The sequence below is a fragment of the Dromiciops gliroides genome, chromosome 2 (genome assembly GCF_019393635.1).
Source record: "Dromiciops gliroides isolate mDroGli1 chromosome 2, mDroGli1.pri, whole genome shotgun sequence".
Taxonomy (NCBI): domain Eukaryota; kingdom Metazoa; phylum Chordata; class Mammalia; order Microbiotheria; family Microbiotheriidae; genus Dromiciops; species Dromiciops gliroides.
Genome location: NC_057862.1, coordinates 250,661,870 through 250,676,453, shown reverse-complemented (window position 1 = coordinate 250,676,453; position 14,584 = coordinate 250,661,870). Strand labels below are relative to the sequence as shown.

Genomic DNA, 14,584 nt, shown 5'->3' with positions numbered 1-14,584 from the left:
AAAGGTAGTAATGCTAATTTTAAAAAAGAAGAACAGAACAATAAAAATGTAAGATACAACAGAAAGAAGTACAGTTTTGACAATAATATGGTATACTTGTTGCATACTATTAGGAAAAAAGCTATACAATAGTTATGGTTTCATAAACAATCTTTCTATTCTTCTTTTTATATGGAAATATTTGTGTTTGCTGCTATTTGTCAAGAATAACAAACAATTACAATTAAAATCCTGACATCTTACTTGCACAAATAAAAGTGAAATTAATAACTCCTTCTATCAAAGAACTTAGTGCATTTTTAAGGCTTAAAACAGCAATAAGACTTTTGGGACACCTTTTATAAGAAAACCTCATTTTCTTTAAATCAAACTAAACATTAAAGTACTTATAAATTCATGAGTCCAAATTATTTTCTCAAAATTCTAGTGGTTTTTTTTTTCCTCTTTAGTCACCATAAAATAAATTAACCCATCCTACTTCTGGCAAGAGATATTCAAAAGTGAAGAAATACAGGGTCACAAAATCCAAGAGATGGAAAGAACCCTGGTGACTACTAATTTAGTCCAAAATAATGCTGCTTACAACAATCCCAACAAGTACTGATCCAGCTGACTTTAAGAAAGGAGATACATACTACCTCCTATCATTAACATTTCATGTTTAGATAGCGCTCATTTTTGGTGATTCCCTTGCATTGAGTCTAACTCTTCTTCTCTGCGATAATTCTATCTAGTTCAGTTCTCTGGAGAATGATAACAATGTCTCATCCTTCTTCCACATAACAGTCCTTTAAATACTTGAAGATAACTTTATGTCCTCCCAAGATCCTCTTCTCAAAGTTCGTTTAAGTACATCTCCTTCAACAGGTATTAAAGTTCTTTCCCACCCTTGTTACCCAGTGCTAGACATTTTCCACTTTAACCATATCCTGCTTAAATGTAGTATTGAATTTTCACTGTTTGTTGTTCAGTCTTTTCAGTCACATCCAACTCTTCATGACTCCCATTTGGGGTTTTCTTGGCAAAGATACTGGAGTGGTTTGCCATTTCCTTCTCCAGCTCATGTTACAGATGAGGAAACTGAGGCAAACAGGGTTAAGTGACTTGTTCAGGGTCACACAGACAGTATCTGAGGCTAGATTTGAACTCACATAGATGAATCCTCCTGACTCCAGGCCTGGCATGCTATCCACTGCACCACTTAGCCAGATGGAGTCTGATCGGGACAGAATATAATAAAATTATCATTTCCCTAAGTGGACATTGTACTCTTTATTAATACAACCTAAGATCATAATAGGTTTCTTTCTTTTTTTTTAAACTACCTTATCATACTCTTGAATCATAGTATGCTTTCAGCACACAAAAACCCCCAGGTTTGTGTGTTTTTTTTCACAGGAAGTGCTGTCTAGCCGTGCCTCTTACATCTTGTACTCCAAGTAGCTATGTTATACACCTGTCCCTCAATGCATGCCTTTAAATTTGTTCCTATTTGATTTAATCATATTAAATTCAGACCAATCATCCATCCATTGGAGATCTTTTGGGATCAGGACTGTCATCCGTCACATTAACTATCCCACTCAGCTTTTTGTCATCAGCAAATTTGATAAGCATGCCATCTGTGACTTTATCCGTGTCATAAAAATGTGAAACAGTACAGAGGTAAGGACAGATCTCTGTGAAACTAATTAGAGACTTTCCCCTAAGCTTACATTGGACCATTAATTAAACTTTTTGGGTTCAATCAATTTTTAATCCAACATTTCCTCCTCTAATGCGGGGAGAGTGGACCACCTCCATTCTATTTTTAAAAATCCTATTCCCTGCCTTTTAACAGAGAATAGAATTCTTTATTACAGTTTCTCTTAAATACTACATTATTCATTAAAATAAATAAGTAGTGAAGTGGAAAGGGCATTTAATTTAGAGACAGAAAAAGCTGAGTTCAAATACTAGGTCTACTATTTAGTACCTGTTTGACCTTGGACAAGTCAATTAACTTCTCAATGTCTTTCCTTTTTTTTTACCTTTAAAATACAAGGGTTGGGCAAGATAATCAGTAGGTTCCATCAGTTCTAAATCTTTTGATCCTGTAATTTCCTCCACAAGAACACTCATTTCAGTTTTTCAAAGCACCCAATAATTCATAACACTTTTAACTAATCATTAAATTATGGACCTAAAATCTTTCCTTGTTTGCCATTTTACCACTTACTGCCACCAAGTCTTCTATATCTATTTACTCAGAATATTTAAAAAAAAAAACCTGGTATTTCAACCTCTGAAAATAATCAACCCCTTACATCACTTTATGTCCTTCCTATGTCTGTGACAGTTCTTTCACTATCTTTGCCTATACTGTACTTGTGCCTAAAAACAACTGCCCAGGCTTGGTAGACAGGGTAACTCTCTTCTAGTTTAAATGCCACCTGCTTACATGGAGAAAATAATTATCTCTTCCAGCAGTAACTAAAAGGCACCTCTTGCTGGATAGTCTAGTCATTTATACACAAACTAGACACTAAAACAGTAAGAAAAGGAAGAAGCAAAGCAAGAAAAAAAAAAGTCTCTCTAGCTTTAATCTAACTTCAGAAAGCTTATGACTCCTAATGCCGTATTTGACATTCCTCTTGCTATAGTACAAGTTCGATTTGTGTCAGCATTACTGAGACAAACTGGACACCCATTTTCTTTTTCTTTTCTTTTTCTTTTTCTTTTTTGGAGCCATTTTCAACACTAAAGTAATTAAGTAAAGGCCACTTAAAACTAGAATGGCATATCCAAGAAAGTGTCAAATTCTGAATAATCAAAAAAATCCAAAAAACCCAGGAGGGAGAACTACAGAGCTAGGTGATTCAAAACACAAGATAACTCTCCAATCATTTGTATGTGGCTCAAGTAAATTAGAGTTTTAAAATTTATTAATATTTTCAATATTCTTGGGGAGAGAATTTGCTATTTGAAAGGAGTATGAATAAATCCTTTTGTAAAATTTTGTAAAATTTGTAAAAAATTATTTGTTGTTTTCTAGTCATTTTCAGTCATGCCCAACCCTTTTGACCCCATTTGGGTGCTGTATCCACTAGGTGCTATTCCTCCTAGCTACCCCTATCCATTCTTTTTGTTTTGTTTTGGGGTTTGTTTTTTTCTAGGACAGTGAGGGTTAAGTGACTTGCCCAGGGTCACACAGCTAGTAAGTGTCAAGTGTCTGAGGCCACATTTAAACTCAGGTCCTCCTGAATCGAGGGCCGGTGCTTTACCCACTGTACCACCTAGCTGCCCCCCCCCATCCATTCTTTTAACCTTTACTTTTATTTCAGTTTTATAAAAGCTTTTTTTTTCTCTGTCAATTATTTTACCTTAATGCAAATATTATTTTCAAAGGATAGACATAGGTCTAGTCAGTGAGAAAGATAACAATCTGAATTTTATCCTTTTGACAAAATTAACTTTTTCTTCAAATAAATATGAGCCTAAAGACTTTTCTAAATGTAATTCCAAAGTCTTAAAACTTAGAATAAATCTTTAAAGATCTTCTAGGCTCGTACCAAAGAAAAGAGAGTAAATGATACCAACTGGTGTGAATGTGAGGTCTACTACAATTTGTCCCTTGGTCTCCCAAGGAAGACCTGGTAGGATGCCTGATTATATTTATATATATACATATGTGTGTGTGCATGTGCAATATGAATATATGTGTATGTATATATGGATATGTGCATATATATGTATGTATATATACAACATTATTCTAAGAATCACCCTCTTAAAATCCAAATCAATCAGATAGATCAGTCATTGACATCTCAATGGATATTGTTTTTATTCTTTGAGAGGGAAAATGATGGAAGAAAAAAGTTTTTATAATAATCAAAAAACATTAAGCATCTCTTATTCCTCCAGGCATAGGGGTGAGAACACAAAGAGAAAAATTACATAGTCCCTGCCCTTAAGGAATTTATGCTCCATAGGAGGTACTACAGAAAATCTTTGACCCTGGAAACAGAGGATGAAGGTTCAATTCTTGCTTAACATTCACTACCCGGGCGACCACAGATAAGTCAATAAACCTCCCTGAGTCTCAGTTTTCTCATTTGTAACATGGAGTGATTAGACGCAATCTATGATGGAGTTTTATTCAGGTCTAGAACTATGGTCTCGATCACATATACATAAATAACACAAGATAAGTACTAGGTAAATTTGGAGGAGGGAGGAGGTGATTAAAAAAAAAAGCTGAAGGAGAGACACATGAGAAAGGCCTCATATAGGAAGTGGTTTGAGTTGAGTTTTAAAAGGAACTCGGTACTCTAAGAGAGAGGGGTGAAAAAAAGTACATTCCAGATATGGGCGACAACCTGTGCAAAGGAACCAATACACAGTGTCCCAAAAGCCTAAAAGTGCATTGAGACTTTTGGGACCTCCTTTACAACTGACATTTTTATATGCTTTAAAGCAAAGCAATTTACATACCTGATTTCATTTGAGTCTCACAAACACTTTGTGTGGTAACTACAACCTCCATCTTACAGATGAGAAAAATGATGCTCAAAAACATTAAATGACTTGCTTATGGTCATTCAGCTAGAAAGCATAGAAGGCATAAGGACACTATATTGAATGTCTTAGTTAACTTCTAACAAAATCTTATGATCTATTGTAAACCTCAGAACTATTTTTTAAAGTTTTTTTTTTTTAACACTTTGAAAACAGCAACAAAATGTGACTTAGTGGAGAAAATACTGGATCTGGAATTAGACAAAACTGGAATCCAGGTTTCAGGGAATTTACTTAGCTGTTAGACCTTGGGAAAATCACTTAACCTCTCATCAGTCAAATGGAAGGTAGTTGTCTGAGAATCAAATGAGATAACGTACAGGAACACTTTATAACCTTAAAACTTAAGTAAGTGTAAGCTACAGTGTGAGCCCATAAATCTGTTCCACCACTTTTCTTTTGATTAGTACCTCGTTCATATTTTCCAAACTATTCATTCCTATCTGGAGCCACTCTGGTTTAACTAAGTAAAAATGGCCTCTGCAGTCTTTAGCCTCTTCTCAGGATACAGGTTAAAGCACTCAGAGCATCATAAAATGAATGTTTTCCCTAGCATCCTTTATAAAGAAACCCAGTGCGGTACAATTAACTAGTTCCAGAGGCATTGTTGGGATTCCAACACTCACTAGGACCTCTTCTACCAGGAAGGTCTCCTTTCTGCCCGTTAGCCTGAAGGGATTATGGGGGGAGGGTATTCATTCATGTTCCCCTTCCTCTAGGGCTTTTCCTTCTCAGTCTCTCATTGGCCCATCCACCCCATGGGGCTTCAAGGACTTTTCCCATGGGAAGCAAAGTCAGCAGGCATCTGTTCCCAGGGGACACAGTGCTTCCTGCTCTGCTGTGGAACCCCCTCCTCTGTCCTCTGAGCTATCTCAGTGTGTGGTGTGGTGTATGATTCCTGGCAACTATGTGCTGGCTGTCTGATTTCCCTCAGCACAGGGATCAAGCTATGTGTCCTGTTATACCCAAGAGCCATTTTCCATTATCAGCCTTTGCAAAAACGCCAGCGCTCGCTCTCTCTCTCTCTCTCTCTCTCTCTCTCTCTCTCGCTCTCTCTCTCTCTCTCTCTCTCTCTCTCTCTCTCTCTCACACACACACACACACACACACACACATGCAAAATAAATTTTATCACAAAAAAGGATTTTTATATCCAAGGATTTCAAAGCATGGTAGATAATCTAGAAAATGGATATGTACAAAACTACCTTATGTTGGATACGTCAAGAAAAAAACAACAGCTTCATAAGGTTTTTTGCACAGTGGCAAGATTTAAGGCATGTTAGACCTTGGTTCATCTTACTTCTGTTGCAAAATCCAATTCTACTATCTCAGCACTTGGGAAGTTTTTTTTATGGGTACCTGACTTGTAATAGAAAAATATATCTGTGTGCTTCATATAATAGCTATGTTTTTAAAAAGCCCAGTGTCCTTTTTATCAAGTCTAAATACTGATATCAGACAATGTCTCTGGCATAAGAACTGAATAACTAAATTGCTAACAACTCCAAAATAGATAGTGTGGATGGATGGATGGATGGATGGATGGATGGATGGATGGATATAAAGGGTTTATTAAGTTCTTACTATGTGCAAAGTGCAAATAGAAAGTTGAAAACAGTCCCTACTTTCAAGGACTACATCCAAATAGTGTGAAACAACACATAGAAAGAATCAGATGAATGGCGGAAAGAAAGACCAAGGGGTCCTTTGGCAGCTGCAAGAAAGATAGTGTGTCACATATCTTCTTTAGTGTCATTTCCATTGATAAAACCATATACATTTCTGATGATCTGTGGATAAACAATAGGAAGAGGCACTCACCACTGTCTACAACATATACCTGAAATTGCTAAACTCATCCCACCATTCCAATTCATCTGGAGGTTACTTGCAAATTTGTTAAGTTAAAAAATAAGAGATATGACACTAAATTCAAATGTACAACATCCAAAAAATTGATGTGGTCTGCTTTAAACCAGCCCAATATTTACTATTCTATTCAGTTGCTGTCCCCACATCCCCCACTTAAAAGTGCACAGCCATGCTCAGCTCGTTGAGCAAGACAAATTGTGTCAACTCTCTCCTAAACTGTTCCATTGATCTGCCTAGTAACTATTTTTCTCTGACCTTCACACAGTCCTCAGATTCATCCTCTCTATTTTGCGTGGTGACCCCTGGTTGTTGACAAACATGTCTTACCTTTTTCTCTCTTTTGCTTGATGGTGACATAACTGAAACCCTTTTCTGTTTTGTATGGCCTCGCCTCTGGCCCCTTGAACTTGTTGCTCTTGGAGCAACTAGCTTCAGTCCCAAGGAGAATAAGCCAATCAGAACCACATGTTGTATCATGTGAAAATGAAGACAATAAGGAGATTTTTATTTTAGGTGGGCAGAGTATCAGGTGTAGAAGACAAAAGCAATGACTGCAATGATCCTGTTATGATTTGTGCCATAGAATCCTGTACATCTGGACACTCAGTAAATGCCATTTAATTAAGGTGAGAATGAAATTGCTCTATCAACAATAATGCTGACCTATTCTGCTCTTTACAACAGAAATATAGTGAGGTCTTTTTTGCTAGAAGTTTTGGGATGTTTATGCCACTGCCCATCTTGTCTCCATAAGACCAAAGGGGTAAGGTGAGGCCAGATGTAACCAATGGATCATAGAAACACAGATAGAAAGCTGGAAAGGAACTAATCAGTCATCTAGTTTACCCCCTTGTTTTACAGATGAGCAAACTGAGGTCCAGGAAGATTAAGTGACTTGCCCAAAGTTCCATGGGTAGGAATGAACAGAGTCAAGATTCAAGCCCAGGTCCACACTGGTAAAGCTAATGGTGGAAGAAGTAGATATATTAAAAATACTGCTGGTACATTCACAAGTTAGTGGCATTTCTGACTTAGGAATACTCTGTGACTTAGCAATTACTATTGAAATTTAGAGCAGGCACGGAAGAACAATACTATAGTAATATTGATAAATTTCCTTTCTGACAGTATTATGTCTCACCAGAAATATCCAGTCTCACACAATCCTTCAGTATAGCATTAAAATAAACAAACACTACTATATCCTGGCCTGCTGAAATCGATCATCCATTTAATTAAAATGTATGTCCTATGGGTGATTTATAGAATCTTGTCATTATTTGGTCATCACCTAGGGTGGATATAGATTGGTAACTACAGACGTATCAGAACTCTGACATTAATTACTATGCCAGAGGGAATGGTCCCCTGGTATAAATAAACAAACAAGCAATGTAATATCCAGTTCTTTCTTATAATGCAGCTAATAGAGACACAACTTATTAATCATAGTATAAGAAGTACAATCATGTTAAGAAATGCACAAAGATGTATGTGACGCCTCATACTAAGAATCTGTTATAGAAATAATATAAGTATTAATATTAAATCTGCACAAATCAGAGAGTAATAAATTGATTCATCATGGCTCACCCCTCTAACAAGTAAGATCTGGGGTGGTGGCCCTTGTTAAGAAGTTATCCTTTTTCATTTTTTTTTTCAAAACCAAACAACTCCAAAGGTCAAGTTATTTAATTGCCTAATATAGATCCAGACTGAAGTGACTCCAAAGGACCCCATCTTCTTCATTATAAAGAATGCTTAAAGTTGCATCCTAAAATCCCAAGAGATAAAACTGACTAGTTAATAAAATATTTTTCCAATAAAACTAGAGCAACTGAATTTTAAGAAAGTTGGCTTTGCAAGAAACGAATTCATTTTGTGATCAAGACAAGTTATCTATCTCCCTGATTTTCAGTCACCTTTCCTATAAGATGACCCAGAATGGACCAAAAGATTGCTCCTATTCTAAGAGTCTATTCTGTGATCCTAGTCTGGACTGAACTTTTCCTCTTTCCTTTTGATACAAAGAAATCTTGTTTTCTAGGGCCAGCTGGGTGGTGAAGTGGATAAAGTGCCAGGCCTGGATTCAGGAGAACCTGAGTTCAAGTCTGGCCTCAGATACTTGACACTTACTAGCTGTGTGACCCTGGACAAGTCACTTAATCCTCATTGCCCCCCCCCCAAAAAAGATGTCAAGTATTTCAGTATAGTATGACTTCCTTAAATGCTCCTGAAAGCTTTTAGAATTAATGTAAATAAATTCAAATTGAAGAGGAATGCTATGCAAATGATCAAAAGATTAACTGTGGTTGGTGGTCACCAAGAAAAACCCTCACAATTCTATTTTCTTCTTCTGATCAGAAATGGATTCTTCTAAGACACACGTGAAGCAGCCACTAAGGCAGACTTGTACAAGTGTTTTAAAACTAAGGTTTTCTTCCCCAGTCCTGAAAGGCTTCAGCATTTCCATGAGACTAATACACTTTGAAGGTGTGATCCTTAGAGTTGAGATGGATTTGCATCAATTCATTACGCATGCTTACTGTGGCCTCTTTTCTGAGCAGCAGTGATGTTCCTAGTAATAACTAAGAGTTATCCAAATAATAATTCACTTTAATTGAGATTTTTTCCTCATAACAATCCTGCCTGTGAAGTAAATAGTAGTAAGTATTATTATCCCCATTTTACACAGGAGGAAACTGAGGCTAAAAGGTTGCTATGGTTACAAAGATGTTAAATCACAAAGCTGAGTCTCAACTCCAGCTATTAACTCAATATCAGTATGTTTCCTCTTAATAGAATTGCTATACTCACTTGCAAGAGGGACAAAAAGTAGAGATAACTTTATAAAAAAAAAGATTTAGCCCATAACAGCTTAAACCTAACAGTGTAAGACTGCAAAATATTTCTCTATACATTATCTCCTTTGATTACCACAATAATATAATATTGATTAGCCCCATCTTATAGACAAGGAAAAAAGAGGCTAATCAATTTGCCAATACTTGACCATAGATTGTCTGAATTCAAGTACACCCCTCTTTGCACTGTATGAAATTAGCTTCATCTGTAGCATGTTGCAACTGATGACAAAATATATCCACCCCTGGCATTTGGGGTCAAATTTTATAGAATTAGAAGCAAAATCATTTAAAAAGTAGCTTATCTTCCAAGTAAATACACACCACCATGGAAAGGTAGATTTTCCATTAAACATTGCTACTAATCACTATGAAATTTGCCTTAGTTTAAAACATAATAAATTAAGATCAGATCCAGGTTCTACTGATTAATCTCCACTGCTCTGCAGAAATTCAGTAAGGCTTCCGAGATTCCCATTTCTCCTTTTTTGGTCACCTCTGCTGCTTAATACACCATAATAAATATATTGGGCAATTAGATGGCACAGTAGGTAGAGCACTAGGCCTAAAGTCAGGAAGACCTGAGTTCAAATTCTGCCTCAGACACTTACTGGCTGTGTGACCCTGGGCTAGTCACCAGGGCAAATCACCTAACCTGCTTGCCTCATATGTAAACTGAGCTGGAGAAGGTCATGGCAAACCACTATAGTAATCTTGCCAAGAAAATCCCACGAAGAGTTGGAAACGATTGAATAACAACAAATATATTACATGTTTTAAAAACTGAAACCTTGTGTAACTATAACATTTTTTCACATCTGAACAAGGAATTTTCTACACTCAGACCTCTCAGTTTCATCACCATATTCACAGTAATCTAGAGTTGGAAGAGATCTCAGGGATTATTTTGCTTTTCCCTGAATCCCTTTTATAAAAGAAGAAACTGAGGACTAGCTAGGTCCAGTGGTATGCCTATGGTCACACAGCAAGTAAGGATGAAGACCGGAATTAAAATCAAGCTATTAGAACTGGTTCGTTTGATACCTTCTGTGAGAGATGCATGATGGGATCCAATGCTAATTCCATTCTATCCTGCTGTCTCTCAAAGGGTATTAAAATGAATCAGGTCTAGCTTTTTCATCAAATACTGATACATCAAAGGACCACAAACAATATAGTTCTAGTCCTTTTCCTCCCTATAATCATTTTAAATTTTTTTCTGTATGATGATTAAAATGGTTAAGAACAAATACTTATTTAGAACTATTGTAGTCTCACTATCCCAAAATGCTTAATTAAAAATCATGCACCTTGAAAATCTTTATGAAAACATATCTACAATATCTGATCATTACAGGTTCTGTCCACTAAGAGAAATCATACATTACAACTTCATGAACATTACTGACATCTAAGAAGTACATTTTTTTTCCAGACTTCCCACCCAATATCCTATTTAAAATCAACTACAGGGTGCAGCTAGGTGGCGCAGTGGATAGAGCACTGGCCCTGGATTCAGGAGGACCTGAATTCAAGTCTGGGCTCAGACACTTGACACTTACTAGCTGTGTGACCCTGAGCATGTCACTTAACCCCAATTGCTTCACCAAAAAAAAAAAATCAACTACAGGGGGCAGCTAGGTTACACAATGGATAAAGCACTGACCCTGGATTCAGGAGAACCTAAGTTCAAATCCGGCCTCAAACACTTGACCCTTACTAGCTGTGTGACCCTGGACAAGACACTTAACCCTCATTGCCCTGCAAAAAAAAAAAAAAAGAATGGGGGAAAATGATTTTTTAAAGGAGGAAAAATTTTGTCATCGGATAATTTATGTTATGGGTTCATCTTATGAACCCAAGATTCAAAGTATAAGTGATGACAAACAGCACTGCTCTTGCCTTTGATTGGGTAACAGAACAAGCAGCATTCACTCCTTGTATCTGATTATTCTAAAGGCACTGAGGGTTCAGATATTTGGTCCTGGCAGGACCAGAAATCACAAGGAGGCACATGGGATCACATGTACATCTCTACAACATGGCAGCAATGTCATCGTGGGGCATTAACTCTTGCTCACTACATTCCTTCCAGCTTGGGAAAGAAAATGGTCAATGTTTGAAACTACACTCTAACAAGAAATAAAAAGAAAAAAAAAATAAGAAAGGACAAAGAAAGCTTGTCTCCATCTGGACAAGACTTCAGTTTTCAGAAGTTCAGAAAAGATAATAAGAAATGAAGCAGCAGAAGGAGAAACTGCTCATCATAACTGAGAAAATGGAAATGTCTCATAAATTATATTCAATTAGTTTTGATTTTTCAGCCTTTTTTTCGGGAAAAGAGTGCTTTCCGGTCACTGATCAACACTATAGAGAACACTAGCCCCAGAAAGCATAACAGCTTTTGTTTTACTCTAACTGATCGTTCCTTCTGTTTTTAACTTTTGTTTGCTTCAGGTAAACTGGCAAAAAAAAAAAAAATCGAGATGATGAATTTCTTAAGAGATTTAAATTAAGTTAAATTAAATTAAATTAAGTTCATCTAGATGCCCTGTAGCTTCACTTGTAACAAAAGTAGAAAAAATTTTAAAATAAGTCCAACTAGTAAATTTGTAATTACTATAATGAACAAGCTATTATTACATATGTAATTTTATATAATCCACATTATGACATAATATATAGCATTATATGCTATATATCATATATACATGTTGTAGATACTTCTATATAATTTAAATGAGATCATTTCATGAAATGATCAAGTTTTAGACAATATTTTCCTAATCTAACGAAGTGACAGACCAATAAATAGAATGAATTTTTTAAAGTTCCTTTTAATATTTCAAATTTTCCTAGCATTTACTGCCTATTTAGGGAAATGGTTTTTCCCCCTTAAATTTTTTCCATGGTTTAAAATTTCCAGACACTTTTACATTTCTATCTTTAATTCTCCTACAGACAAAGCATAGGCTTTGAAGCCTCTCTCAGCTAATCCTAGCCTACTCGCATTTGCTCTTTTCCAGTACAGTCTTCCCTTTCATCCTGATACTACCAGCCTGTAAATCTTATTCTCATCTATTTATTTGGACTCTTCACCAAAAAAAAAAAAAAAAAAGTATCTGATGTCACTGTGGCCATAGTCTCAACTCATTGTTCATTAACTGATGATAATTCCCTTTAATAAGCATTTATTAAATGCCTACTATGTGCCAGGCATTGTACAGGAACAGACAAAAATTATGGTAAGTAAACAGCAATTTTGCTTTTTAAATAGAGTAAATGGTTCAGCCACCAGTTATTTTAAGCATCAATTCCACACTGATATCAATAAAAATAGCATCTCACCTTCAATATAACACTTTATTTTGCAAAGCACTTGGCTCACTACTCTGAGATAGGTAATGGGGCCAATATTGTCTCTATTTTATAGATGAAGAAACTGAGGCTTAGAAACTTAAGTGGTTTGGTTATGGCCGTACATGATCATGTATGAATAAACAGAATTCAGGTAATCTGACTCCCAGATCCTGTGCAATTTCCATTCTATCAACCGGACCTTCACTATTATCAGTGCTCTGAACTAAGGATGGGACTTCAATACTGATTAGCTCCCCAGTTTTAAAGCTTCTTTTCACTACATAACGCAAACCATTTAATTTCTTTACATAGCTGATTGTACTTCGCCTAACCACTTTGTATTACTGTAATAAATACCAACAGGGCATGTAATTTATATGAAAAACATAGATAATTGGAAAGCTCTGAATACTACAAATATCAATGACTAATTTCTTTTGGACTGTCCGAAATGCATGCGTGCTCACAATGAATCCTCATGCCCAAGGCAGCACTGATACACCACCTTAAATCTCACTGCATTCAGGTTAGGAGTAACCTGAAACTACAAGAAAACACTTGTAAATTCCATCTACTTAGAAAACTGCTCAATAAAGAACACTTTGCAAGGGTGCAGGCCGACTTAGGTGTTCCTGCATATACAGGCAAGATGCTATCTCGAATCTAGTGTACTGTGTGTGGCCATTATATGTAATGCACGTGCATGTCTAAACATATGCTTGTCTGTACAGGTGCGCCAACATGTATTCATAAATACTAGCAACAATGCCTTATGGAGTGTCTTAGCACAAGTTCAAAGAAATTGCGATAAAGTGCCATTTACTCTCATCTATCCAGGATCCTATTGTGCGCTTAAGGAGGAAATGAGGCCCTTTGTCCACCAGCAAAGGCTAGCCTCTGACAGCTTCCCTGAAGCCACTTTCCGCTAATCCAGTCTGCTTTTTCAACTGCGGGTGCCCAAGCGGGCTTCACACATCAACAGACCTGCACTGGCACAAACCGACCGGTGCCATGGTCACCTGAGGCGGGGAATCCAAGTTTGGGCCGAGTTTCCGCAGACTCAAAGACAGGGAGGGCATGAGAAGGGGCCGGAAAGGGGACTCGCCGAGGGGGTCGGTAAGGTGGCTGAGGGCTACTTACCCAACCCTCGAAGGTGTCGGAGGAGCCCGCAGTGCGCAGCAGTTCTTGGAAATGCAAAGTACAGTTGGCCACGAAGTGGTCATAGCCCAGGGGGGTCTCATGGAAGACGGCCAGCTCCATGTGGCCGCCGTCTGTGACATTGGTACAGAACTCCTCGTTGTAGGTGGGCTTGTTGGTCTTCTGCTTGGTGCTCGTTTGGCCGACGCGCACCTGGTCCACGCTCACGGTCAGGTAGGGATCCAGCAGCTGGTAGCCCTTCTTGAAAAGGGAGTGTCGCAAGGACCAGCGGGTGGGCTGCAGCCCCACGGCCTCGCCGATCCTCACCCTCACATAGCCATTGAACTTCATGGTCCCGGACATGCTGCCACCCCAGCCCCGGGGGGCCTGCGCTGGCTCAGGAGTCGGGGAGAGCCGGGAAAAGGGCACGTCTGGGCTCAGGCGAGCAGGAGCGGCAGCCGCCGGGGCAGCAGTAGTTCGGTAGAAGAGCAGCGCCGGTTCCCCGTGGGCCCGGGCCGGGTCATTCTTCCCCTTCCCCAGGACGTTTCCCCTCACCTCCCCTCCCTCCCAAGATGGAAAGGAGGGGAGCCGAGTCGGCGGAGCCCTTTCGCCAGCTATAGCAGCGAGGACGTCCCGCCTGGGCTCAGGAGCCCGGCAGCAGCAGAGAGGGCGGTGGCACTGCCTCGAAGCGTTCCTCCCAGCCTCGGGTCCCTCTCCTCTTCCCCAGGTGGGGAAGTGCTTTCCCTGTAGAGCCCCGAGAGCGCCCTAGAGCTGGAGCTGCCCGTCCG

General features: G+C 38.3%; 1 protein-coding gene across 1 annotated transcript in view; it reads right to left on the bottom strand.

Moving 5' to 3' along the window:
* The window catches only part of PRKCH (protein kinase C eta), a 290,916-nt gene extending 276,621 nt beyond the window's left edge, over positions 1–14,295 (bottom strand). The window contains exon 1 of the mRNA XM_043990361.1: positions 13,800–14,295. Coding sequence (XP_043846296.1) covers positions 13,800–14,159 — 360 coding nt within the window. The 5' untranslated portion in view covers positions 14,160–14,295. The remainder of the gene's footprint in view (positions 1–13,799) is intronic.
* Positions 14,296–14,584: the final 289 nt, after the last annotated feature.